The 25,002-nt window shown below is 40.1% G+C and overlaps 2 protein-coding genes across 2 annotated transcripts; one reads left to right on the forward strand and one right to left on the reverse strand.

Annotated features, from left to right (window-relative positions):
- Positions 1-829: 829 nt before the first annotated feature.
- Positions 830-13,660, reverse strand: LOC139465305 (origin recognition complex subunit 2-like). The gene is made up of 13 exons (XM_071246991.1): positions 13,561-13,660; positions 12,986-13,105; positions 12,241-12,324; positions 11,946-12,041; positions 11,038-11,154; positions 10,013-10,134; positions 9,565-9,770; positions 7,754-7,886; positions 6,020-6,119; positions 5,041-5,184; positions 4,006-4,239; positions 1,931-2,049; positions 830-1,012 (listed from the first exon to the last, which is right to left on the reverse strand). Exons 1-13 carry the CDS (start codon positions 13,658-13,660, stop codon positions 929-931), a joined length of 1,659 nt encoding a protein of 552 aa, XP_071103092.1. The 3' UTR covers positions 830-928.
- Positions 13,661-14,185: 525 nt separating this feature from the next.
- On the forward strand, positions 14,186-25,002 carry LOC139465306 (thiamine pyrophosphokinase 1-like). Its single transcript, XM_071246992.1, has 7 exons — positions 14,186-14,252; positions 16,178-16,255; positions 17,814-17,956; positions 19,220-19,309; positions 19,574-19,720; positions 23,112-23,223; positions 23,999-25,002. Exons 1-7 carry the CDS (start codon positions 14,210-14,212, stop codon positions 24,118-24,120), a joined length of 735 nt encoding a protein of 244 aa, XP_071103093.1. The 5' UTR covers positions 14,186-14,209; the 3' UTR covers positions 24,121-25,002.

A 25,002-nucleotide genomic window follows, 5' to 3' on the forward strand; every position in this document is an offset into this window, starting at 1 on the left:
ACAGTCGTTAGTTAAAGTAAGTGAGTTGCCATAACCTTAGCGCTACGATAATTTTGTGGAACGGACGCCTGAATTCTAAAGGTGGACCGTTGTATGGTATTAAATTCATATGTTTCAACTTTTGACGTGTTTGAAGCATTATTCTGTTAAACTCAATTAGATTATGCCGTGGATCGTGTAGGTGTCAGCCTATTCACACTCAACAGTATAATTCTAAAAATGTTATAAGTGACAAGTAATAAATAAAATACTAAACTCTCCCCCGTGTAAAACCAATTTTATGAAACTCGTGAATAGTTGTGGTATCTGACGAAATAAAATAAAATTGGTATTAAACGGTATATTTGTCCAAGTATGCTATTCATTCTGCTAAGGAGAATATGACCAGCACGTCTTTCAGCGGTTTCACTCAGATTCAATGTAGTCATCAAGTTTCATCATATATAGTACTCAAAGAAAGTTAAGGATCATCTGATATTTTCATATTACTATAGTTAATCTGTCGTGGAATAGTATTACATATAAATGGTTTGGGTGATCCTTACATTTTTTTAGGAGCATATATTCATGAATATTCCATTATTTGTGGCATTGCTGTAAAAGTCTCCATAAAAAGTCTGCGGTGATTTGGGGGAAGGCTGAAGAAGCGTGGCTCATTAAACGCTGTGAATGGGTGTGTGTTGCTATGGAGATATCATGCAGGCTATCAGCTGTCTTCCTGCTGTTCCAGGAATTCTGCGAGAGTGGGTGTGTGTTGCTATGGAGATATCAAGCAGGCTATCAGCTGTCTTCCTGCTGTTCCAGAAACTCTGCGAGTGTGGGTGTGTGTTGCTATGGAGATATCACGCAGGCTATCAGCTGTCTTCCTGCTGTTCCAGGAACTCTGCGAGAGTGGGTGTGTGTTGCTATGGAGATATCAAGCAGGCTATCAGCTGTCTTCCTGCTGTTCCAGGAACTCTGCGAGTGTGGGTGTGTCGATTGGGATCAACAAATGCTCCACACCATCGTAGCTCTGCGACAAGAAAGGGATGTAGACTTAGGATTAAAACACAACCAGAATTCATGTAACAATTGTACTCAATAGCTAATCAAATACCACCACACTGCCATAAATGACTTTCATATTTGTCAAGAAAACAACTGAAGAGTAATTTTCTAGGTTTATTTTTTCATATTAAGAAATTATTATAAAGAAAACTTTCCTTGCTAAAAGAAAAACAATTCTTATTTCAAGAAATATTTTAATACATGTTCAGGAAATAATTTCTTATGTGGAAAAAAGCTATAAATCTTTTGATGCTCATGCTTACAGCATATTCTTATGGTTGCAAGCCTGAATCAAGTCACAGTGACAGTGAGTGAGTGAGTGAGTGAGTGAGTGAGTGAGTGAGTGAGTGAGTGAGTGAGTGAGTGAGTGAGTGAGTGAGTGAGTGAGTGAGTGAGTGAGGTTTTACGCCGCTTTTAGCAATATTAAAGCAATATCACGGCAGGGGACACCAGAAATGGGCTTCACACATTGTACCCATGTCGGGAATCGAACCCGGGTCTTCAGCGTGACAAGCGAACGCTTTAACCACTAGGCTACCCGACCGCCCCTCAGGACACCTGTGAAGATCCAGGTTAGACTAGATCTTCAGCAACCCATTTTTGCTGTAAGAGGGGACTAAAGGGATTGGGTGGCCAGGCTCACTGAATTGGTTGATTCGTGTCATATGGATCAATGCTCATGATTTCAATCACTGGATTGTCTGGTCCAGACTTGATTATTAACAGACCGCCGTCATATAGCTGGAATATTGCTGAGTGCGGCGTTCAAAAAACAACAAACCAAACCAAACTTACATCAACGTAAAATGAGATGTGGGTTAGAAACAATGGTGAAATACAGTATAACCCAACTTGTTGCGTAAGGTGTTAAAAACAAACCTACCTTCTTCGATCTGATAAGCTTATGGTCCCTGAATTCGATGAGCTGTGCCTTGAGAGTAAGGTCGGAGTTGACGAGGAACGACTCCCGACATCGTTGATACAGCTCACTGAAGGACATGCCTGTAACAAATACTATCGGTCACACAACTGGAGCCATAACCATTGGCCGACACACGTGTTCAGCATTCAAATTTCAATGAACAAATTATTTTGATATACACTCCTTAGTTTTGGCTAATTTACATGAGGTGGTAGACGTGCACAAGTTTCTCAGGCAATAATTATTACAGTATTTGATGTAATAAGGGCCCCGCTCTAATAAGCGCTCATGGCAATATTTGCTAATATGTTGGCAAGTGAACAATTCCATAAGCACCCCTTCCGACTGGTACACAAAACTTACTTATTCGAGTATAATACGCACTCATGTGTTATGCACACCCTTGATTATGGTATATTCTGGAAAAATCTATCTCTCATATGTAATACGCTCAGAATTTTTCTTTAGTAGTATCAATTCAGGCTGTCATATATATATATGACTGTCATCGGAAACAGAATATCAATAAATCCGCATTGAATAACATAAGTTAACCCCTCTCTTATACTGTTTTAGTGTTCATTTTATATCTGGACTTATGTTTGTAATCTATTTTAATGATTTTATTCAAAATTTCATTTAAGAATGTTTACATAATAATTTCGGCGAAATCGTGTCCCTACGATACTTACAACTTCCGTTCACCCCGTTCCATAGAGCCCGCTTTACCACATACCGCGACCAAAAAACTCATATTTATCAATGCAACAATGATCATTTTATCTTGTTTCATTTTTTGACGAGTCTACACATCAAGATAAATATTTGTTACGATTAACTCTTCGTGAGAAAATATCTCAAAAGCCGAAGAACTATTTCTATTTGCGTAGTTTTCATTTGTTTACATCACGTGCTGTCATAAAAGCCATATGGAGACGTAGTGGTACAATCACTTTGATGCAAAGATATATACTGTCGTGCACCTCACAGTCGTAGTTTTAGTAGCAAATGTTTACTCAAAACAATATGCAAATCGTCAGTTTGTTCTGATGTCAGTGTTTGTTTAAAAATGAGAGAAAAGTGTCACATGATATGCAAATTAGCCTGTGGCCATGCTGTTATGCGAAGTTGTTACTTCTGATTAAGTAAAAACTAGATGTACTTTTTAGGATAATTGAATTCATCAATTAATCTCGGGTAGGTGGTTTTAGTATTTTCATTCTCAAGCTGTATATATCAATTAAACTGGTGACCTGTCATGACCAGCACCATAGCCGACACAATAACAACAATTAAACACGTTTTGAGAAAAAATAATACAAGTTTGTTTTACAAAAACATTTGCTGAAACAAAGAAGTGGTTATAAAAAATAAATACATCCTCATTCTCACCGAAAAATAAGGTAAGAAAGATAAGGTTATGTTTGAAAATCACAAACACAGTGCAGATTTTTTATTTTTCAACTTTACTTGCTGATACCGGTACTTCCTGTTTGAACAATGGGCGTCAACGATCATTTTTACTCATCGTTTATGTGGTATTAAGTTATGTATCACAAATACATAGATATGCAAGTAAATACGTGAAGTTATGCAGGTAGCATTTTTTGTGACAGACATACTTATCTAAAGGGGTAAAATACTGAGGGCGGTCCTTTTCTGCGTTCGCCAAACCACGAAATATACAATCTTTCAATCTTTTTTTTTTTTTTACCAAATTATATTCCAAAAAGCACCCCCTATTTCTAATTTTGGGAGCACCCTGGGCGCTTATTACTTGACATGTCAGCTTGATGTGGGAAGAAACCTGAAGGAATGCAGGTTTCAGACACTTACCACATCGGTGAAACCCATGAACATTGGTATGGCGCTGACAAACCAAGACACATAATCAGGGTGAACCAGGCAGGATTAGAACCCACAGTCACAGGACTGCCTAAGGGACGCAACTCTGCAAGCTCCTCAAGTGACCAGGCCACCTGTGACCCTATGGTTATGATAAAGAACTCTTGGATATCATGTTTAAAAGACTGTACCTATATACGTAGCATTCTCCTTGTTCTCTTGCTGATGTTTGGCCAGGAGGAGGAAGATGCCCTTGGCATTGGTGGTGAGGCTCTTCATGACATGGGTGAGGGAGCTCAGAGCCAAAGCGCCAGTCTGCTGCACTAGCAGGGAGTTCTCGTATGATGTCTCGGAGGAGTAGGGGATGTACGTGGTTGTGTCAAAACACAGCCAGTTGAAGCGACAGCACTTCGTATGGTCCCAAACTGAAATACAGTGCCAGTCTATCAGTATTCACATGGTTCTTCTTTGAAAACACAATATGGTCGTCTCCATTTCCCCATTGTGAACATCCGGGGTAGAATAGGTCTTCAGCAACCCATGCTTGCCGTAATAGGCTATAGACTTGTCGTAAGAGGCGAATAACGGGATCGGGAGGTCAGGCTCGTTGACTTGGTTGATGCGTGTCATCGATCCCAATTGCGTGGATTGATGCTCATGATATTAAGCACTGGATTGTCTAGTCCAGACTCTATTATTTACAGACCGCCGTCATATAGCTGAGTGTGGCGTTTAACAACAAACCAAACCAAACCAAACCAAACCATTCCCCAATTGTCTTTGAAATGGTGTAATTTTCTTTTGGGGTCAAAGGTAATGTATACTTGGTGAAGTAAGGATCAACAAAGTCTGTAATCATGAGATGTCTATGTTAGCTCAACAATGTCAACATAACCAATAATGTGGTCTATTGATGCAGGTTTGTTTGTTTGTTTTGTTTGTTTGTTGTTTAACGCTGCACTCACCAATATTCCAGCTATATGACGGCGGTCTGTAAAATAATCGAGTCTGGACCAGACAATCCAGTGATTGACATCATGAGAATCGATCACCGAATTGGGATCGATTACATGTATCAACCAAGTCAGCGAGCCAGACCACCCGATCCCGTTAGTCGCCTTTTACGACAAGCATAGTCGCCTTTTACAGCAAGTATGGGTTGCTGAAGACCTATTCTACCCCGGATCTTCACGGGTCTATTGATGCAGGAACACTGCCATACTTACTGAGGGGGGCATTAATGTGGTCTATAGAAGCTATGATGTGGACTCCTCGTACTTGAGCTAACAGGCTGAGGAGGTTCTGGGTTTTCTCGCCACGCAACATGGAGCCATCAATGTTGTGGATGATGAGGTAAAAGTCTCGATACTCTGAAACAAGATATAGCTAATACAGGCCTAATCCTACAACACAAGAGAACTAATAAACGAGAGAGATGTTCCTATATAGTTGCCCTATCACGTACTGGTACGTTATGTTGGTCCTACATAGTTGCCCTAGCACGTAGTGGTACGTTATGTTGGTCCTACATAGTTGCCCTATCACGTACTGGTACGTTATGTTGGTCCTACATAGTTGCCCTATCACGTACTGGTACGTTATGTTGGTCCTACATAGTTGCTCTATCATGTACTGGTACGCTATGTTGGTCCTACATAGTTGCCCTATCACGTACTGGTACATTGAGATGTTGCTATACTGTTGCCCTATCACGTACTGGTACGTTCGGTTGGTCCTACATAGTTGCCCTATCATGTACTGGTACATTATGTTGGTCCTACATAGTTGCCCTTGCATGTACTGGTATGTTTTGTTGGTCCAACATAGTTGCCCTATCACATACTGGTACGTTCTGTTGGTCCTACATAGTTGCCCTATCACGTACTGGTATGTTTAGTTGGTCCTACATAGTTGCCCTATCACATACTGACTGGTACGTTATGTTGGTCCTACATAATTGCCCTATCACATACTGTTACGTTATGTTGGTCCTACATAGTTGCCCTAGCATGTAGTGGTACGTTATGTTGGTCCTACATAGTTGCCCTATCACATACTGGTACGTTCTGTTGGTCCTACATAGTTGCCCTATCACGTACTGGTATGTTTAGTTGGTCCAACATAGTTGCCCTATCACGTACTGGTACGTTATGTTGGTCCTACATAGTTGCCCTATCGTACTGGTACGTTACATTAATCTACTACCTGAGTTTTCAAAGTGTCTCCGGATGTACTCGTACTGATCCGCAGGTGTACGGATATGCACCTCCTCCTCTATGATCTCATCTATAATACATGACAGGATCTGAAAGCACAAAAATTGCCTTACACCATGGTAACCCGGGTTACAGTGGATCATGGAGATAACGTGCTACAAAGGGACCGGAGAAATCAGTTCGCTATAAACAATTTTCATTATATACGTTTTCTCTCGGAAGCGTCCACAATCTTGGATGAAACAAAACATAATAATTGCAGCATTGATATGTTTAATATTTATTTAACAGACAAGATTAGTCCAATTACAAGTAAGTGACTGAGTGAGTGAGTATTGTTTTGTGTCTCTTTTAGCAATATTCCAGTAATATCAAAGCGGGGGACACCAGAAATGGGCTTCACACATTGTACCCATGACGGAAATCGAACCTGGGTCTTCTTCGTGACGAGGGAACGCTTTAACCACAAGGCTACAAGTAAGTCTAACATAAAATCTAACAATTTTAGGTTGAACAGTTGATTTGCCACTGATTGAGAATGAAAAATGAATTAATTGTCAGTGAGTGAGATATCTCAATTTGCTCTACTTGTCACTAATTAGTGGTATTTTGGCTTGATCAAATATCGGTTCACTGTAAACATTAAAATGATATAGAGTTGGCTATCTTTGTACATTTTATGTGATAATATTATGGGATATATATAATTTATCATATAATGGGTAGGTTTCTTGGCAGGATAAAGCCCAATGGATAAAAACGATATCCGTTGGGGTCATATGCGGATAGAGATGCAAATATCAAAGGTCAAGTAGGGACTACTTTCAGTGTTTATAAACAAACATGGCGTCGCCCTTGTCATTCTGCGATTGAGTTAGAATCCGGATAAACTAAAGGAAGAATTGCTATCATTATCAAAAGAAAAGTCTAATATACTGAAAATAAGTGTCCAACTGACGTGGATAAGGCATTTTATAAGTTTTGGCAACTTTGGAGATATAAATTTCAAAACAATTTTGCGAGGTCACTAGGCCTAGCCAAGCAGGATCAGTACCCATATCTGTGCTTGTAGACCTCTGTGGCTTGAAACCTTTCCCACAAATTAAAATAGTTGGATTTGGCCAAAATATGTTTGAATTGTTACCTTGTCTCGTTTTGTCGCTGTGTGTACATCTGACTGCACTTAACATTATGACCGGACAGGCTGACTGTCAACAATGTCTGAACGTGGCTGTGATGTCTCATAGACTAGGGTTAGAGTAGCTTCCCTTTGACAAAGGACAGTTACTCTAGCGGACATACCAATGGATTGCCGCGAAAGGCAAGTAAAAACAATTGTTGTTTAGAGTATATGTTGCTTCGCCACTGTATAAGAAACAGATTTCAGTTGGAACTATATTGGCTACTGTCACTGTCCGACTGACACATCACTTACCCTGTGACGTAATAAATATTAATGCGCGCATTCCAGGAAAATGTTTCTGTCATGTTTGTGAGAGATGGAAAGCGATTTTCAAGCACAGAATTAAAGAATGACATTATATGATAAAGAGGTTATCACGCTTGTGTGTTTAGGGATGGTAAATATCCTGTATTAAGAACAAACACTATGTATTTAGCTCGCCAAGGCTGGCTAAATACAATTTTTATTCCTAAAGCAGGATATTAACCATCCCCAAACACACGTGATAACCTCTATGTATGGACGTAAATAAATAATTACTTGTTTCACTGTCAGACTGGGAAAGTACCCATTCACCACGACATGTGAGAAATCGTGGAGAAACTTCTGGCGAAATGTTTCAATCAGGCCCCGCTTGGATCCCAAACCATACAGTAATATGTTGAAGTCATTGCTGAAACAAATACAGTGACATCAGCATCACATTGATCATCAGGAGCAGTCTCATTAAAATCAGATCTTAGTTCTCGCTGCTGCTAAACAAAGATCTGAGGACATCCCATTATGGGTCACTTCAGACCGACCTTGCGGGAACTTTGACTGACCAATGGTATGACCAATCAGAAGGCAGCTTTTCCGTGCTTTACGGAACTAATTTCAAATTGGCGACAACGCTTCGCAACATAGTTTGACAAATTCTCGATTACAAATTTGAAACCTGAACAAAAGAACATTCTGGAATGGCTAATAGATGGTCTAGATTGTATGGATTCAGCCGTTAAACCCGTAACTATCGTTCGGAATACCCCGTGTTAAAGTTTTCGAGGTTGTATGATTAAAAATCACGTTCCGACTGTCACTTTCATGATCTGGTAAGCGACGCTCTGATTGGTCGGATGAAAGGTTGTTCTGACGTGACCCCCTAATGGGATGTCTTCAGATCTTTGTTTAGCGGTAGCGAGAACTAAGGTCTGATTTTAATGAGATTGTCATCATGAGTTAACAAGCTTGACAGTATGGCACCCATTTAAATGTAGTTGAAGACATTTTATATTGAGACTTGGGTCAAACTCCGTCATTGTGCATGTGTTTGTTGGTTAGCACTGCACTCAGGAATATCCCAGCTGCCGCATGTAAATAATTGAGTTTTGTTTGTTTGCACTCAGAAATATTCCAATTATATGGCGGCAGTTTGTATATAATCTGTACCAGACAATCCAGTGACTGATGTCATGAGCATGATCCACGTGATGACATGCATCAAACAAGTCAGCGAGCCTGACCACCCCTTCCCGTTAGTCACCTCTCATGACATGCAGTCGCCTTTTACAGCAAGCATGGGTGGCTGAAGACATATTCTACCCTGGATCTTCATGGGTCTAACTCATTGCGTCTCTGGGTGGGTATTGTGAGCAACAATCATGCTACGGGTGAATGATCACACACCATCAAACAACTCACCGAGACTGACCCCCCAATCGATAAAGTCATCTCAGGTTGCTCGGGACCATTTCTAACCCAGAATACCCATGGGGTAATCATTAACTGCTCGACTGATACCTATCACAAAAGAATTAAAGGGAAGGGTTAATTCAGTCCTCTGGGGACTCACCGAAAACCCCTCACCACATCTAGAGTGAGTAGTGAGTAAGTATTGTTTTAACACCGCTTTTAGCAATATTCCAGTAATATCATGGCGGGGGACACCAGAAATGGGCTTCATACATAATAGCCATGTAGAGAATCGAACAAGGGTCTTCAGTGAGCTAGCTAACACTTTAACTACTAGGCCCAACCACCCCTCACTACTTCTTGAACATCCACTCGCAGAAGAGAGCCATGTGTTCCTGGAGTACACCACGACATTCAAGGCCATGGCTGCTGTCTTAATAGGACCTGCCACTGTTAGCCATTTAGGGGGGAGGGGTACTTTAGTCCTGTGGAGACACACAGAAACCTCCTCACCACATCCTCAACATCCACTTGGAGAAGAGAGCCATGTGCTCCTGGAGTAGACCAGCACATTCAGAGACATGGCTGCTGTCTTAATACTATAATAGGACCTGCTACTGTTAGCCATTTAGAGGGGAAGGGTACCTCAGTCCAGTGGAGACACACAGAAACCTCCTCACCACATCTGAAACATCCACTTGGAGAAGAGAGCCATGTGCTCCTGGAGTAGACCAGCACATTCAGAGACATGGCTGCTGCTGACAGACTCCAGCAGGGCACTGAGAGATTGCTGGTCCAGGCGCGGGGTGTCCAGCTTAGACAGTGTCCTGTCGGATGTGATGGCAGCACCAGAATGGATGTCAAAATATTCCTCAGCATTAGTGGTCTGCAAAATATATATCAAATTCCAGAGTCGCTCGTACCTTAATTATTTATCAAACTCTTTCATACAAACACAAGAGCTCCTTCCATACAAGACTTCATGAAAGACCAAAGGCGAACATAACACTGCAACGTCTTTCAAACTGAACTGTGAATGCTGTTATGATTTATGTGGTACTAAGGACATATTCTGACCCGGGTTAAAATTAAAAGTCATTCATAATTCACAAACATTTAAAGACTTACAAATTCAACATCATTAGTTTTTCTACGCCTGCTGCGGCTTGGTGTTGTTGTAGCTGGAGCCTCCTCCTCTGACCCCTCACTGTCGCTGGACGACCCGAAACTGTCTTCCTCTGAAGAATTACCTGTTGACAAGTTGACAGGTGAATACTGACTTAAAAAGACAATGCTTAAAACATACTCCTCTCCTAACATGTCTCAGATGATTGTTCAGTAAATAAACAAGAAAGAGTTACAGGGCCAGAGGTTACAAACACACGAACACTGGCCGGGTATCACAAACACAGGGACACACAAACACAGGGTGGGTATCACAAATACGGGGTGGGTATCACAAAGACACAGGGTGGGTATCACAAACACAGGGTGGGTATCACAAACACGGGGTGGGTATCACAAACACAGGGTGGGTATCACAAACACAGGGCAGGTATCACAAACACTGGCCGGGTATCACAAACACAGAGTGGGTATCACAAACACAGGGTGGGTATCACAAACACAGGGTGGGTATCACAAATACGGGGTGGGTATCACAAAGACACAGGGTGGGTATCACAAACACAGGGTGGGTATCACAAACACGGGGTGGGTATCACAAACACAGGGACACACAAACACAGGGCAGGTATCACAAACACAGGGTGGGAATCATTAACACAAGGTGGGTATCACAAACGCGGGGTGGGTATCACAAACACGGGGTGGGTATCTCAAACACAGGGTGGGAATCACAAACACAGGAACACACAAACACAGGTGAGTATCACAAACACAGGTGGGTATCACAAACGCGGGGTGGGTATCACAAACACAGGGTGGGTATCACAAACACGGGGTGGGTATCACAAACACAGGCAATCTGAAAATCTGATCACACGCATGACATAATAACCATATGGTAACATATTCAACCTGTCTTTTCATTGCTTCTGCCCAAGAATGTCCAGTGGGAAATATGCAGGGGCCACTATGCCCCTCCTCTACCCCCCAGAGGCTGATTGGGTGCAGGTCGACTTTGTACTGACCTTCATCATGTCTCTTCCGCAACCTATATGGCGTAGTTGCTTCGGGTCTGCGGTTCCTGCGAGACTTCCGTGGAGTGGTGGTTCCTTCAGTATGTTTGGGCGTCACTGGCACAGGAACTTGAGACACAAGGCAAAGTCAGTATGTTTTTATCTCCTTATTATTAGCCTTTAAGTCATAAAAGATGATATAGAAATTAATCGGTTACACCACAACCAATTCTTTCCCCTGCGAGTGTCACAAATGGTATTGGTCTTATGAATATCAGTCACAAAGTTTGGATATTACAACCAGATTTTCCATGACCTTTGCCAGTTCTAACTGCCAATACATCACAAGGGTAAACTGAGACTGTATTTTGTTACTTACACAAATTGAAAGAAGAGTTTGCCACTAACGTGGCTATATCCCCTGCCCCTGTTGCAGAATTTATGACATAATTAAATCTAAACAAACTCTAACCTTTTTTAAACGAGGTGGAACTTGTCATGGAAATTTTTTTAAAAAGAAGCGTTTGGAACCTAAGTCCATCTTGCTGCCATGGAAATGTAAAAAATAAAAAATTCTAAAATTTCTAAATAGCAAAAGGCACCAGTTCAGCATGTACTTGACAGACCTGCAAAGTTTGATGAAAAAGTATTGAACGGTTTCTGAGTTATGCTCCGGAAATGAAACGTGACGGACGAACGTACGTACGTACGGACAGACGGAGCCCGTTTCTATATCCCCCGCCAACTTTGTTCCTCGACTGTAATATTGGGATTCTCCAACATTCCGAAGTAACAATAGAAGTACGCCACGGTGGGCCTGGTTTAACAACACGTGACCAATTCTGCTGATCAGAATGTAGGAATTACAATAAACACAACGGAAAATTAATTATTCATTAATAACAAATGATTACACTTACTTTCCTGAAGAGGCTTGACTCTGTATTCTTCTTTTGGGGATTCCTGTTGAAGTCGTGCTTGAGTTCGGGATGATTTCGGAGTCCTTGATTCAGAGGCTGAGTAAAAAACATTATCTTAGACTTTGTTGACAAATAAGATACTTTGCCTTAAAAAATCAAACTGTATGATTTGAACAAAAATTCGAGCAGTTTGATCACTTCTGATTTTACTAATCTCAAAAATGTTTTTTCGTAACAATGTCTGGCTAAACTAGATTTAACTGTACTTGACCTTAAGGCGAGGACTCTGGTTTACCTTTCTGCGCCATCTGGCCTGATTTCTTATTTCTCTTGAACTGAAACACGTCACAGCCATGGATGTCTCCCTCAGCTTCCAGAGCTGAAACAAAAATCGTGCATGTCCCCATGACCTATTGCCCAGTAATTTGAAATGTTATTTACCTCAGATCTCATATCTAAAGATTTTCATGCATTTTGATTGCATTCTATCAAATGATCAATTTCAATCACATGCCTCATGCTGCTATGACAAGATAACTAATACTAGTAGTTGGCTTATAAATGCCAGACATTATTTATTGGTTTGCAGAAGTTTTGGTGATATATGCTGGTCAACAGGTGTGAAAACATAAGTAATAAAATATATTCAGACACTAAATCTCAAGCTCTGTTATTGTGATTATTAACTTGGTGTGTTGTTGATGGTCTTTGCAAAACATACTTGATCAATTCAATCGACTTGTGCATGTTGTCAAACTATAGATCACTCACTACACTTTCAATCGTCCCCACGATTCTGGGTCAACAAGAATCATTATTTTACTAAAGTAGGTAAGTAAGGGAGTATGGTCTTACATCACTTTCAGCAATATTCCAGCTACATCACAGCAGGGGACATCAGAAAAAGGCTTCACACATCATATTCATGTCAGGATTCAAACCCAGGTCTTCGATGTGTTGAGCGAACGCTTTAACCACTAGGCTACCTGACTGCTCCCTCATTTTACAGAAACCACCTTTGTGTGACAGTATACCAGTACCTGAGGAGGGTCCATACACTTCATCCTCATCACTGCTGCCTTCAACATACTCTTCTTCTAGTATTTTCTGTTTCCGTGTTCCAGTTGAAAAGCTTACTTTTCTATTTCTCAGTTTTTGGGCTGAAAGTAAATAATTGAAACATAAAGGAAAATTAAATAGGGGTTGTTTTGGGCTGACAGGAACTCCCAAACATAAGTGTTAGTAAAAAGGGTTATGACAAAACCATTACCTTATGAAATTAAACCGAAAGTCAATTCTAAAGTCACTGGATCTGTCCTAACATGGATGCACTGGATTGCTATCAGGCTTATCAGTCATGTTATATTAGGACTCGATAAATAGCACCAACTTCAACAGTATTAAGTCTACATAATGTCTGTTATTTATTTTCGTATAGAATCGTAAGATTTATACAAAGATATTGGGACAATAAATGTGAAAATATATTACTCTAATTCGGAAATATCTTTGCTTTTGATTTTATGAGGCCAGTTTTGCCATTAGTGTGTGTGAGCCTTCATCGATGTTAAGGCTATTCCTTTGACAATCACTGACTAACTGAAGTATGATTAACCTTGATCTTTATCTTCAACGTTAATGATATGTTGTACAACATCGTCGTCGCCAGCAAACGTGACGGACACACGAGAGCTTCTCTTGCCGGCACTTTTCATACTTGAATATGGCGGGAATCGAGAACTCTTCAGTGTGGAGTAAGATACTTCATCCAGGGAGAAACCACTGACTGCATTAAACCAACCTGTCGTCTTAAGGTACGTTTTTGTGATAATAAAAAAAGAGTTGTTAATAATAAAATAAATATTAAACCGTGTTTTGTATTTTTATACAGTTATATAAATGTTAGATATATCAATAAAATTTGTGAAAAAGTAGGCAACGAATGATCCCTTGATTTGTAAACATGCCTTGAGTAGGCCTAGACGCTATCTGCAAACCTATTTGAAATGTTCAACATTGTGATTGTGATAATGTTCACGATACTGTCACAGTGTAGAATCTAACACAGGTCTTATTCAGTCAGTACACGCACAGAGAGTGACATTTGTCTCTTATGTTAAATAACAACACTGTATTCAGAATTCATTGTATGATATTATTTACCGATCAGCTGATGGATTGTTGAGGTCGCGTCAGTATCCGGCCGGTTGTTGACCTCAGTTTACCCCATTTCCGCATTGTTGCAGTAGAACTAGAAGAAAGAGATGGCAACTCTATGTCCACTGTCTCCACTACTGTCTTCAAGTGGTAGGTTATCAATATCAGAAAACTATAGCACACATACGTTGCCGTTGGAACCCCTGAATACCATTTGTGCTACCGGCGCGACTCAGCTAGAAAACAAGAAAATGAACCATGCACCCTTCTCCCTGATACAATTCCAGCTCATTGATGTTCTGTGGTGCATGGTGTTGGTATAAAGGGAACCCACGTGCTTAGTGATTTCTCTTGATTGGCTATATTCCTAATCATGATTTCCCTCCCTACCCCAATGCAATTGTAGCGACCATAAAATGTCCGAGTCCCGTGATGGGATTCGGACCATGGGCCTTCTGATCAGAGGTCAGTCGCCTTGTCCACATGACCAAAGAGGTTATCCCCGTCAGCAAGCTGACAAGATAAGGATGTCATCTTTGGGATGACTCCAAGCCCTGCTATACATACTCCCCTATCAACAGAAGGCACGCCCTGGGCCGCATAGTAGGGTCCTGAGACTTATTTTGCTAAAATTTAATATGAGCATGCTCAGCCCCATGTTGGGCACCAATGTAACAGCCATAAAATTTCGGAGTCCTGTGATGGGATTCGAACCACAGACCTGATCAGAGGTCAGTCGCCTTGTCCACATGACCAAAGAGGTTAACCCTGTCAGTAAGCTGACAAGGTAAGGATGTCATCTGTTGGACAACTCCACGTCCTGCTACACAATGACTGATTAAGTGTCCATAGATAATTGTCTGTGGAGAAAAATATTTTTTATAACAAAATTGTATTCAAATTGTTCACTCATTTATTTTTATCTGTAAATAATTACATATGTCATCAGTATGTAACCTCTCAGTGATGGGGAAATCAGTGTTGCATTGAAGAAAAACAACCATTGATGCATTGAACTTTGAGAGAATTTGTTTCCAGAATAGAAATATCAGTTACCATGAATACATTTGTGTAACATGCAATCTACAGTTTTGATAAATTTAGTAAGCCAACCTTTAAACAGCCATATATATTTTCATCCTACAGGACTCCCAATGTCAATTATTTGCATCCTACAGGACTCCCAATGTCTATCATTTGCATCCTACAGGACTCCCAATGTAAATTATTTGCATCCTACAGGACTCCCAATGTAAATTATTTGCATCCATTCCCAGTTTGTACAAATTTTTTAGGACGCAACATCGTATGTCCAATAAAACCTTGCTACAGATGTCCAACAATTCACGACCTGGACGGATCAATATCATAATTGTTTCGCAATGACAAATAGCAGGATGTCAGTATAATAGGCCAACATGGTTAAACATAAATATCAATATTATTTTATTGCAATTACAAGTAAGGCAAACTAATTCTTATTTACTATCTTAGAATATATACCATATATTATAATGATACACCAATAATAATGTGACAAGATTATTGTTATACCCAACACATTTTGCAGGGGGTATTAAAATGGACACCATCCGTTTGTCTGTCTGTCCATGCAAGATGCTGTTTCCGGGACAGATCTTGGAAACCATACAATATTTTTTAACGAAACTTGACACAGAGAAGGGTCTAAGATTAAACTGGCGGCTTTTGATATTTTGGGAGTTTAATAAAATATATCGTTCAAGTTTCCATGGTAACAACTTTGACTTAGACTGAAAATATTGGTAGTGCTTGTTTCCGGAGCAGACCTTGAAAACTACACAATATTTCTTCACCAAACTTGGCACATAGATAGGTTTAGTGGTGAATTGGTGCCTTTTTATAGTTTGCGATTTTTAAAGAAATTATTTTTTCGAGTTTCCATAGCAACAACTTTGACTGAGCCTGAAAAGAGGGGACGTTATGCAAGCAATATAACTAGCTGACATATTCATGACAAGTATTTACTGTTGTGGGGGATATTGATGCCCTCTTGTTTGAATTATGGTCGTTACTAGTTATTGTTTTGTTTTCAGTTGTACGCAGCGTGCTTCTCATCCTCAACAGGCCATTGGAACCTGAAGTAAAGGTTCTTAAACAGCTGTGGTCCAAAGGTAGATCAGGAACTTTTTATTTTATTTGTATATGTAATATTTTAGTATAGATTTAGAAAAGATTTTTCTCATTTTACAATAAAATTTATTGAAATATCTTAAAACTAATTTTTGTTGTTCATGTTAAATATATCATGATAATGGATTTTGGGAAACAGAATTCACATGTGAATGTGATGAAGTACAACTTAAAGCCTACATTGTTTGTTTATTTGTTGTTGAACGCAGCACTCAGCAATATTCCAGCTATATGACGGTGATCTGTAAATTATCGAGTCTGGACCAGACACTCCAGTGATTGACATCATGATCATCAATCCGTGCAATTGGGATACGATGACATGCATCAACCAAGTCAGCGAGCCTGACCACCTGATCTCGCTAGTCGCCCCTTACGACAAGCATAGTCGCCTTTTTCGGCAAGCATGGGTTGCTGAAGACCTATTCTACCCCAGATTTTTACACTCTCGCACATTGGCACAGAGAGGATTCAATTCCATAACAGGTCCTGCTTGTCCTACCCAACTTACTGAATCAGGTGGGCAGTGACTTGGATGGTTGATTGTCATTGTATCTCATTGCCGTTTGGGGGCTGTCTGGTAGACTAGTGGTTAAAGCGCTTGTCACGCTGAAGACCCGGGTTCGATTCCCAACATGGGTGCAATGTTTGAAGCCCATTTGTGGTGTCCCCCCGCTGTGATTTTGCTGGAATATTGCCAAAAAACGTCACTCACTCATTGCCATGTGATGCTTCTCATAAGATCAATCACTGGTTTGTCCAGACTCACCATATAGCTAGAATACTTCATATATCAGTGTTAAACAAGAAATGTTATATTTGGGATAGCTCTTTCTAAGTAAAGATTCTAGTACTTTTTGGGGTTTAGTCCCATCTGACACCTAATCACCAACACGCAAAGACAGCAACCTAACCCATTCATACCAGTGAAGCTTCCACAAAAAATAAGCTGGTAGTCTAGATCACATACTTTTTGTACCCTCTGACAAGTGTAAATTGGCACGGCTCTCATGGCCGAAAGCTATTAACACACAATGCCATTTAGAAAGTAGTTAAATGTAACAAATGTTATGTTTGGGATAACATTTTGTTAGTAAAGTACAGATTCTAGTACATTTTTTAATTCTAAGAAAATGTTGTCCCAAATATAACATTTGTTATCTACCGTTATCGATGTAATAAGCACCCTGCTCTAATAAGTGCCCACGGCGATATTTGCTAATATACTGACTGGTGAACAATCCCAATTAGCACCCCTTCCGATTGATCAGTGTACACAAGACTTATTTATTCGTGCATAATACTCACTCGTGTGTTTTATGCACGATTAATTACATGGGCATTTAAATTCTGGCAAGTCGTGTAAAAAACTTCTCTTTTGTATCATATTAGGCTATCAGCATAAACCACAATATTACCGATCTTTCAGCTCTGTTTTTTTCTGACCAGAACTATATTCTAATAAGAGCCCCCTTTTTCTAATTTTGAGAGCGCCCTTGGCGCTTATAGTGTCAAATACGGTATGTCAACATGTTGCAGCTGTTTACCAAGCCTGTGCAGATGGGGGTTCCAACAGACTGTACAACACCATGGGTGATGACCGAGACAGCTACATCCCCAACATCATCACAGGAGACTTCGACTCCGCTCATAAGTCTGTGCTTGACTTCTACCAGAACAAGGTAGATTGAGTCATCGTGTGTAGTGTGTTCTCTTGTCTTGGCCAATCAGTCACCACGATTCATGGCTAAAAGACTGCCTACCGTATTAAACATCTCTCTGTAATAAGCGGTGTCGACCATCTCCTAGACAATCTGTAGTTAATCTTTATAAGTGCCCAATACTTAATTTATTTGATAGTCTTGTGTATATTATTGATTATTTAAGTCAAACAGCCGTGCACAAGGAGCAAATATTTGCCTGGTAACTGGTATCAAAAGGTTTTAGTTTCATAAACGTTTGAGTGAGTGTGAGTGAGTTGGGTTTAACGCCGCTTTTAACAGTATTCCAGTTATATCAAAGCGTGTCAGCTTAATGTGGGAGGAAAGCCCGAAGTGATGCAGGTCTTAGACGTTTACCACTTCGGTGAAGCCCATGAGCAGGGGTATGGTGCTGACAAACCTAGAAACATAATCGAGGCGAACCAGGATTTGAACCCACAATCATAGGTTTCTGGCGTGCCCAAGGGACGCAACTCTGCACAGCAAATCGTGGCACCTTAGACGACTGGGCCACCCGTGCCCCCCATAAACGTTTGAAGGCAGTTTATTCTCTACCGCTCAATCTCTGAAAACAAATTAACTCGATCTGTATGGTTTTAATAAGCGCCCCCATTTCTATTTTCTAGAGCGCTTATTATAACGAATACTATATTCACAATTTACTTTAAGTGTTGACAATAGTTAATAAATAGATATACCTGATATAATTGATTAACAATGCCACATATGAATTCATGTGAGGATTAATATAAATGCATAGTAGGGCATGGAATCGTCCCATTGATGACATGCTTGACCAATTTTGCCATATGGACAAGGCATCCAACAACAGATCAGAATGTCGGTGGTTCGAATCCCAGCACAGGATTTGGAAATATATGGCTGATACACAAGTATTAAATGTATTATATTCTAAGCTTATGATAACTGTATGTTATGTAAACCAGTCTATTTTCACATCACGTTTTGCATACACAATTATTTTCGAAAAAAAATGTCTCTTTGAAAGTAGATTTAATCAAAATTCTGTTACTTAGTACCTTTTGTAAAAGATTATTGATAGATAGATTGTTTATTACCAACAACAATAAACAAACTAGTGTTTGGGATGACAGTCGCCTGATAAATCAATGGCAATTTCAGTTATATTTTCTATATTCTCCAGTTTTGGGGTTGACAATGTACGTGTTATAACATGATTGATACACGGATATGTTTTATCAGGGAGTGGATGTTGTTATCACTGAAGACCAGGATGAAACAGATTTCAGCAAATGTCTTCGAGTCACCATGCAGAAAACAGCAGACTTGCAGGTCAGTTGTGGCAGTTTAATGAACTTAACTCATCTCTGTTATTGTTACATGTAACAATTGTTATTGTCCTAGTAGGACTGCACAGAGTTACCGGCGTGCTCCTATATGCGCTAAGATCGAGTCTAAAAATTCCAGGCTAGTTCGGCAAGGGTGGAAACTGGACTTTTATAGTCAGTTAATGCCCTTGCCTCGGGAAGATGTAAGAGTTTGGCTATCCTGTCCACCTGCAGATTTATGATATTTTATCCTCCTGTTATTTTTCAGTATGACTTCATAACAGTTATTGGTGCATTCGGAGGCAGGTTAGACCACCTGTTCGGTAATATCAACACACTCTTCCTGGCACACTCTCTCACCAAGAAGCCAGTTATCCTCATCTCAGAGGGGTCGGTCGCATGCTTGCTGGGACAGGTAGTAATTCGTGTTTGTTGTCATGAGTGAGTAAGGGAGTTGGGTTAAACGCCACTTTGAACAGTATTCCATTGATATCACTGTGTGTCAGCTCAGTGTGGGAGGAGAGCCAACAGTGACGCGGGTCTCAAGATGCTTTACCACTTTGGTGAAACCCCTGAGCAGGGGTATGGTGAAACCTAGGAACATTATTGGAGTGAACCAGGATTCAAACCCATGATCATAGATTTCTGGGTTGTCCAAGGGACGCGTTTCTGTGCAGTGAAGTGAGGCACATTAGACGACTGGGCCCCCAGTATCCCCTTATTGTCATGACAGTTTGACAGTTAGTTATGTTTGATGAACGATCCATAGACAAATTTGGGAAACTCATTTTCTTCTCAGTTGGTGTTCCTGGCTGTCATAAAGGTTGGTTTGTTTTTTAACGCCGCACTCAGCAATATTCCAGCTATATGACAGATGTCTGTAAATAATCGAGTCTGGACCAGACAATCCAGTCATTGATATCATGAGCATCGATCCACGCAATTTTTGATCTATGACATGCTTAAACTAAGTCAGCGAGTCTGACCACCCGATTCTGTTAGTTGCCTTTTACGACAAGCATAGTCACCTTTTACGGCAAGCATGGGTTGCTTAAGATCTATTCTACCCCGGAATTTTCACGGGTTCTGTCATAAAGGGTGCGGTGGGGTACCCAGTCCTGGACATAGGGATGACTGAATAGAGAGGATGGTCAGACTCAGTGGTTTGGTTGATTGCTAGTCATCGTACTCTGAAGTCTTGGAAGTCATAGATCATTGCGCTCAATATCAGTCACTAGATCAGCCATAGAAACTAAGGTTTTTAGTCCTTATAATGATAACATGTAGCAAAACCCTTAAAAATGGCAAATTTCTATTACTGTATTTGACGTAATAAGCGCCCAGGGCGCTCTCAAAATTAGAAATAGAGGGCTGTTATTAGAATATTATTTTGATGGAAAAAAAACAGAATTGAAAGATAAATTTTGTGGTTTATGCTGACAGCCTGAAGTGTTTATATACGACAGATATATTTTTCCAAAATTTAATTGCCCTTAATTAAGGGTGCATATAACACACGAGTGCGTATTATACGCGAATAAATAAGTCTTGTGTACATTAATCAATCAGAAGGGGTGCTAATTGGGATTATTCACTGGCCAATATATTAGCAAATATTGCTGTGGGGGCTTATTAGAGCGGGGCGCTTATTACGTCGAATACAGTAGTTCCTTATACCTTAACTATTGGGAAGTTTGGCAAGTACTACTTGACTAATGCCAGTTTCTACTGCTGTAGATTCTATGCAGTATTCCAGCTACCAGTATATGATGGGTAGCAAGCATAGGTTGCTGGGGACATGTTTGATTACCCAGAATCTCCTTGGGTTGCCCGGGTTTGATTATTTACAGGCCACTGTAATAGACTGATTGATTGACATTCTAGAAATTGGGAGTACACTGGTCCCTCGTTATTGCTCTTTGATATAGCGCTAACTCGATTATAGCACGCAGTAAAGCATGGCTCCCAAAATTTACTAACATTTTTAATAAACTCAAGTTTTCCAATGACACAATGTTTTCCCCCATCTCAGAAAACATTATCAGTTGATCACCGCGATCACGTAACACCAGAAGTACCAGTCAACAAATCCGAACCGAAGTATGCAATTTAATCCTATTATTATAATATCTGATAATAAAAAAATTGTTCATTTTTTTTACCTGGACTAATGTTTGCAATATATTTTATTAATTATGTTAAAATTTCATTCAATGATTATAGTAATGTTTACAATAATTTTGGCGAAATTGTATGCGAATTGATTGGTAAGCTGTATGTAAGAAAACTGTATAACTCTTGCTGTACATATGGCTTCATCCAATTATCTGTCATCTTCCCGAGGCAAGTGAGTTAACCGACTATAAAAGTCTAGTTTCCACCCTTCCCGAACTTGGCTGGTATTATGGAGTTAAATTTTGGCTGGACGCTCTATGCATAGTCCAATCAAAATCGCGCACCGAATTCGAAATCCGGTTCGTAAAGTGTCATGCAGGATTTACAAAGCATGTGCACCGCTAACTTGTTGTCAACAGATATTTTCTATATCTTTTCATGTTTTTAATCAAGGTGCTCACGTGATTTGATGCATTTCACGATGTAAGACTCGTTTTATCACAATATAGATCTTGATTATCGATCAGATCGTCTTGACTGGGCGCCACCGTTTTAGTTTGAAGCAAATGTAAGTGATAGGAGAGGTTGAATCTGATTGGTCAATAGGAGAGGCATAGAAAGGACATAACTCGTAATAGCCACTGGTGGCGCTACAATCGAGCCCAGGAATTCCAGCCTACTTCGGCAAGGGTGGAAACTGGACTTTTAAAGTCAGTTAACTCCCTTGCCTCGGGAAGATGATTATCTGTTTGCTACTTGTCATCTATTACCTCACATCACTTGGTTGTTGTCACTCCAGCTTGATAATGGTGGGAGAATCTACATCGCAACGTCGCTCTATACAATAAACCAGAAGTTGTTATTCATAAACATGATACAGTTGTACACTTCCTTATATTTTTGTCGGGGCGATCGTATGAAATAACGCGCATACAAATTCAACACGTCAGAATTAAATGTTGAGATGTGTTTGTGTACACTGTTTCCAACACGTATTTGGTAGACAGGGCTGGGAGCCCATGATAGCATATCATGTTACTGTGTCAGAACCGAGTGTTCCCCGGTCGGGTAGCCTAGTGGTTAAAGCATTCGCTCATCACGCCGAAGACCCGGGTTCGATTCACGACATGGGTACAATGTGTGAAGCCCACTTCTGGTGTCCCCCGCCATGATATTGCTGGAATATTGCTAAAAGAGGCGTAAAACCATATTCACTCACTCACTAATTTTTTTGTCACTGAGCTGGAATATTGCTTAGTGCAGCATTAAACAATAAATACATACACACACAATAGTTAATTTATTTTTGCTAAAATAAACATTTTTGAAGATTGACATGGTATATTTTGCAACACCGGTGTGGCTAATAATGTATGCATGGCATGGTGGGTCTTGATGGAATAGTAAGTGAGAATAGGTCTTCAGTGACCTATGCTTATCTTTAGAGGTGACTATGCTTGTCGCGAGAGGCCACTATCTTTGGGTGATCAGGATCACGGACTTTGTTGATGCTTGTCATTGTATCCCAATTGCGTGGATTGATGCTCGTGATATCAGTTACTGGATTGCCTGGTCCAGACTCGATTATTTACAGACCGTCGAGTCACTGTCATGCAGCTGGAATATTGGTGAGTGCGGCGTAAAACAACAAACAAATGATAGTTTTCCTCACAGTTTCTGGTCCATTCCAGGGCAAGCACGTTCTGAAAGTGGACACTGGGTTGGAAGATGACTGGTGTGGACTGATCCCCGTGGGCGCGACATGTGATCATGTGACTACCACTGGACTAAAGTGGAATTTGGGTGAGTAGATTATATGACTTTTCTAGAAGATATTCCACGATTATGGTAGCTCTGTGGTCCAATGCACTGCAAATTTCTGTCCAGAGTTGCCTCCGTTATCCATGTCAGTATCCTCTGATTTCTTTCACAGATTTGCACCGATTATTGTCCTAGTCAAGTAGTAACTGTCTATGTCATACAGGTCCTGGTTATAATAGCTCTTCAGCAACCCATGCTTAGAGGCGACTTTGCTTGTAAGAGGCAACTAACGGGATCAGGTGGTCAGACTCACTAACTTCGTTGATGCATGTCATCGTATCCCAAATGCATACATCGATGCTGATGATGTCAATCACTGGACTGTCTGGTCAAGATTCGATTGTTACAAACTGATGTCATATATAGCTGGAATGAGTGCAACATTAAACAACAAACAGCAAAACAAAAACATATCAATTTTCTCCCGAATTAACCTGACAAGTCATGACAAGGAAAATACAGTAAACTACGGTTATAACGGACACGCTTATAACGAAGTAACGGATATAACGAAGTAACGGATATAACGAAGTTACTTTTTTGTTTCCGACTATTTGCTGTAGTTATGCTGTATATATAATTATAACAAACTACGGTTATAACGAACTAAAATTAGTAGTCCTCTTGAGTTCGTTATCACCATACTTTACTGTACTATTTTAAGAAGTGTTAAACCAAACAGTCTCACCATTGTTCTGTCTACTTAAACCTTGTGCTTTGTTTTACCCTTGCTGTTTGAATGATGTTCATATTTCAGATAATCAGGCTCTACAGTTCGGTGATCTCATCAGTACTTCAAACACATACGATGGTTCTCAAGCTGTAACCATAGAAACCGACAAGCCATTGCTATGGACAATGGGATACAAGAGTATATGACAGAGCTCCAGATAAGCTTTTGGTGTTGTGGGTATTTTACCCATGCATTTTAAAATCATTGGGTATCAGTAATTCTATCTGGGTATTCAAATTTCTGTTACCCACTAGTTTTTACACATGTGGGTATTTAAGTTAAATATTTAAAAACACTATTCATCTAGTCCCTGCAAACTGGTGTTGTGTGGGTTCGAGAGCTTTATAGGACTCAAAATGATGTAACTGTCATCATGGAGTTTGGCAAGGTTGACGGAATGCCCGTTTATAATTTCAAAATAAGTTGCTGATTTGCTAATCGAATACGCAACAATATATCACGTGACTAACCATGGGTTGGGGTAGTCCTGTGGGTACCCGGGTCCTACTCAGAACTCACCCGACCTGAGTACCCGAGCTACCCCTCCTAGCCCTAGAACAATGAACATTGTACAGAACTCTCTTTAGAAGATAATTTAATTCCTGGTTCATGCATCTGTGGATTCAGATGTTAAGAAATATTTTTCCATTTTGTTTCCATTATTTAAGGTCAGACTGATGTTCTTTTCTTGTTATTCATATTAATATACCGTATTCGACGTAATAAGCGCCCCGCTCTAATAACCGCCCTCGGCGATATTTGCTGATATATTTGCTAGTGAACAATCCCAATTAGCACCCCTTCAATGTACACACAATTTATTTATTCGTGTATAATATGCACTCGTGTGTTATATGTCTCTTAATTATGGCCAATTAAATCCTGGAAAAATATATCTGTCATATATAAACATTTCAGGCTATCAGCATAAATGCCAAATTTACGGTCTTTCAACGGGTTTTTTTTCCACCAAAATAATATTCTAATAAGAGACCCCTATTTCTAATTTTGAGAGCGCCCTGGGCGCT

The sequence above is a fragment of the Haliotis cracherodii genome, unplaced genomic scaffold, assembly GCF_022045235.1.
Source record: "Haliotis cracherodii isolate W230 unplaced genomic scaffold, xgHalCrac1.p SCAF_18, whole genome shotgun sequence".
Lineage (NCBI taxonomy): Eukaryota > Metazoa > Mollusca > Gastropoda > Lepetellida > Haliotidae > Haliotis > Haliotis cracherodii.

Coding starts and splice junctions, on each gene's coding strand:
- LOC139465306 (XM_071246992.1), top strand. CDS start 14,210: ATGGCAACTCTATGTCCACTGTCTCCACTACTGTCTTCAAGTG. Junction 14,253..16,177: donor TCCACTACTGTCTTCAAGTG/GTAGGTTATCAA, acceptor TTTTGTTTTCAG/TTGTACGCAGCGTGCTTCTC. Junction 19,310..19,573: donor AGAAAACAGCAGACTTGCAG/GTCAGTTGTGGC, acceptor GTTATTTTTCAG/TATGACTTCATAACAGTTAT.
- LOC139465305 (XM_071246991.1), bottom strand. CDS start 13,660: ATGAAAAGTGCCGGCAAGAGAAGCTCTCGTGTGTCCGTCACGTTTGCT. Junction 12,325..12,985: donor AGTGTATGGACCCTCCTCAG/GTACTGGTATAC, acceptor TTTTTGTTTCAG/CTCTGGAAGCTGAGGGAGAC. Junction 10,135..11,037: donor GCGGAAGAGACATGATGAAG/GTCAGTACAAAG, acceptor ACTTGTCAACAG/GTAATTCTTCAGAGGAAGAC.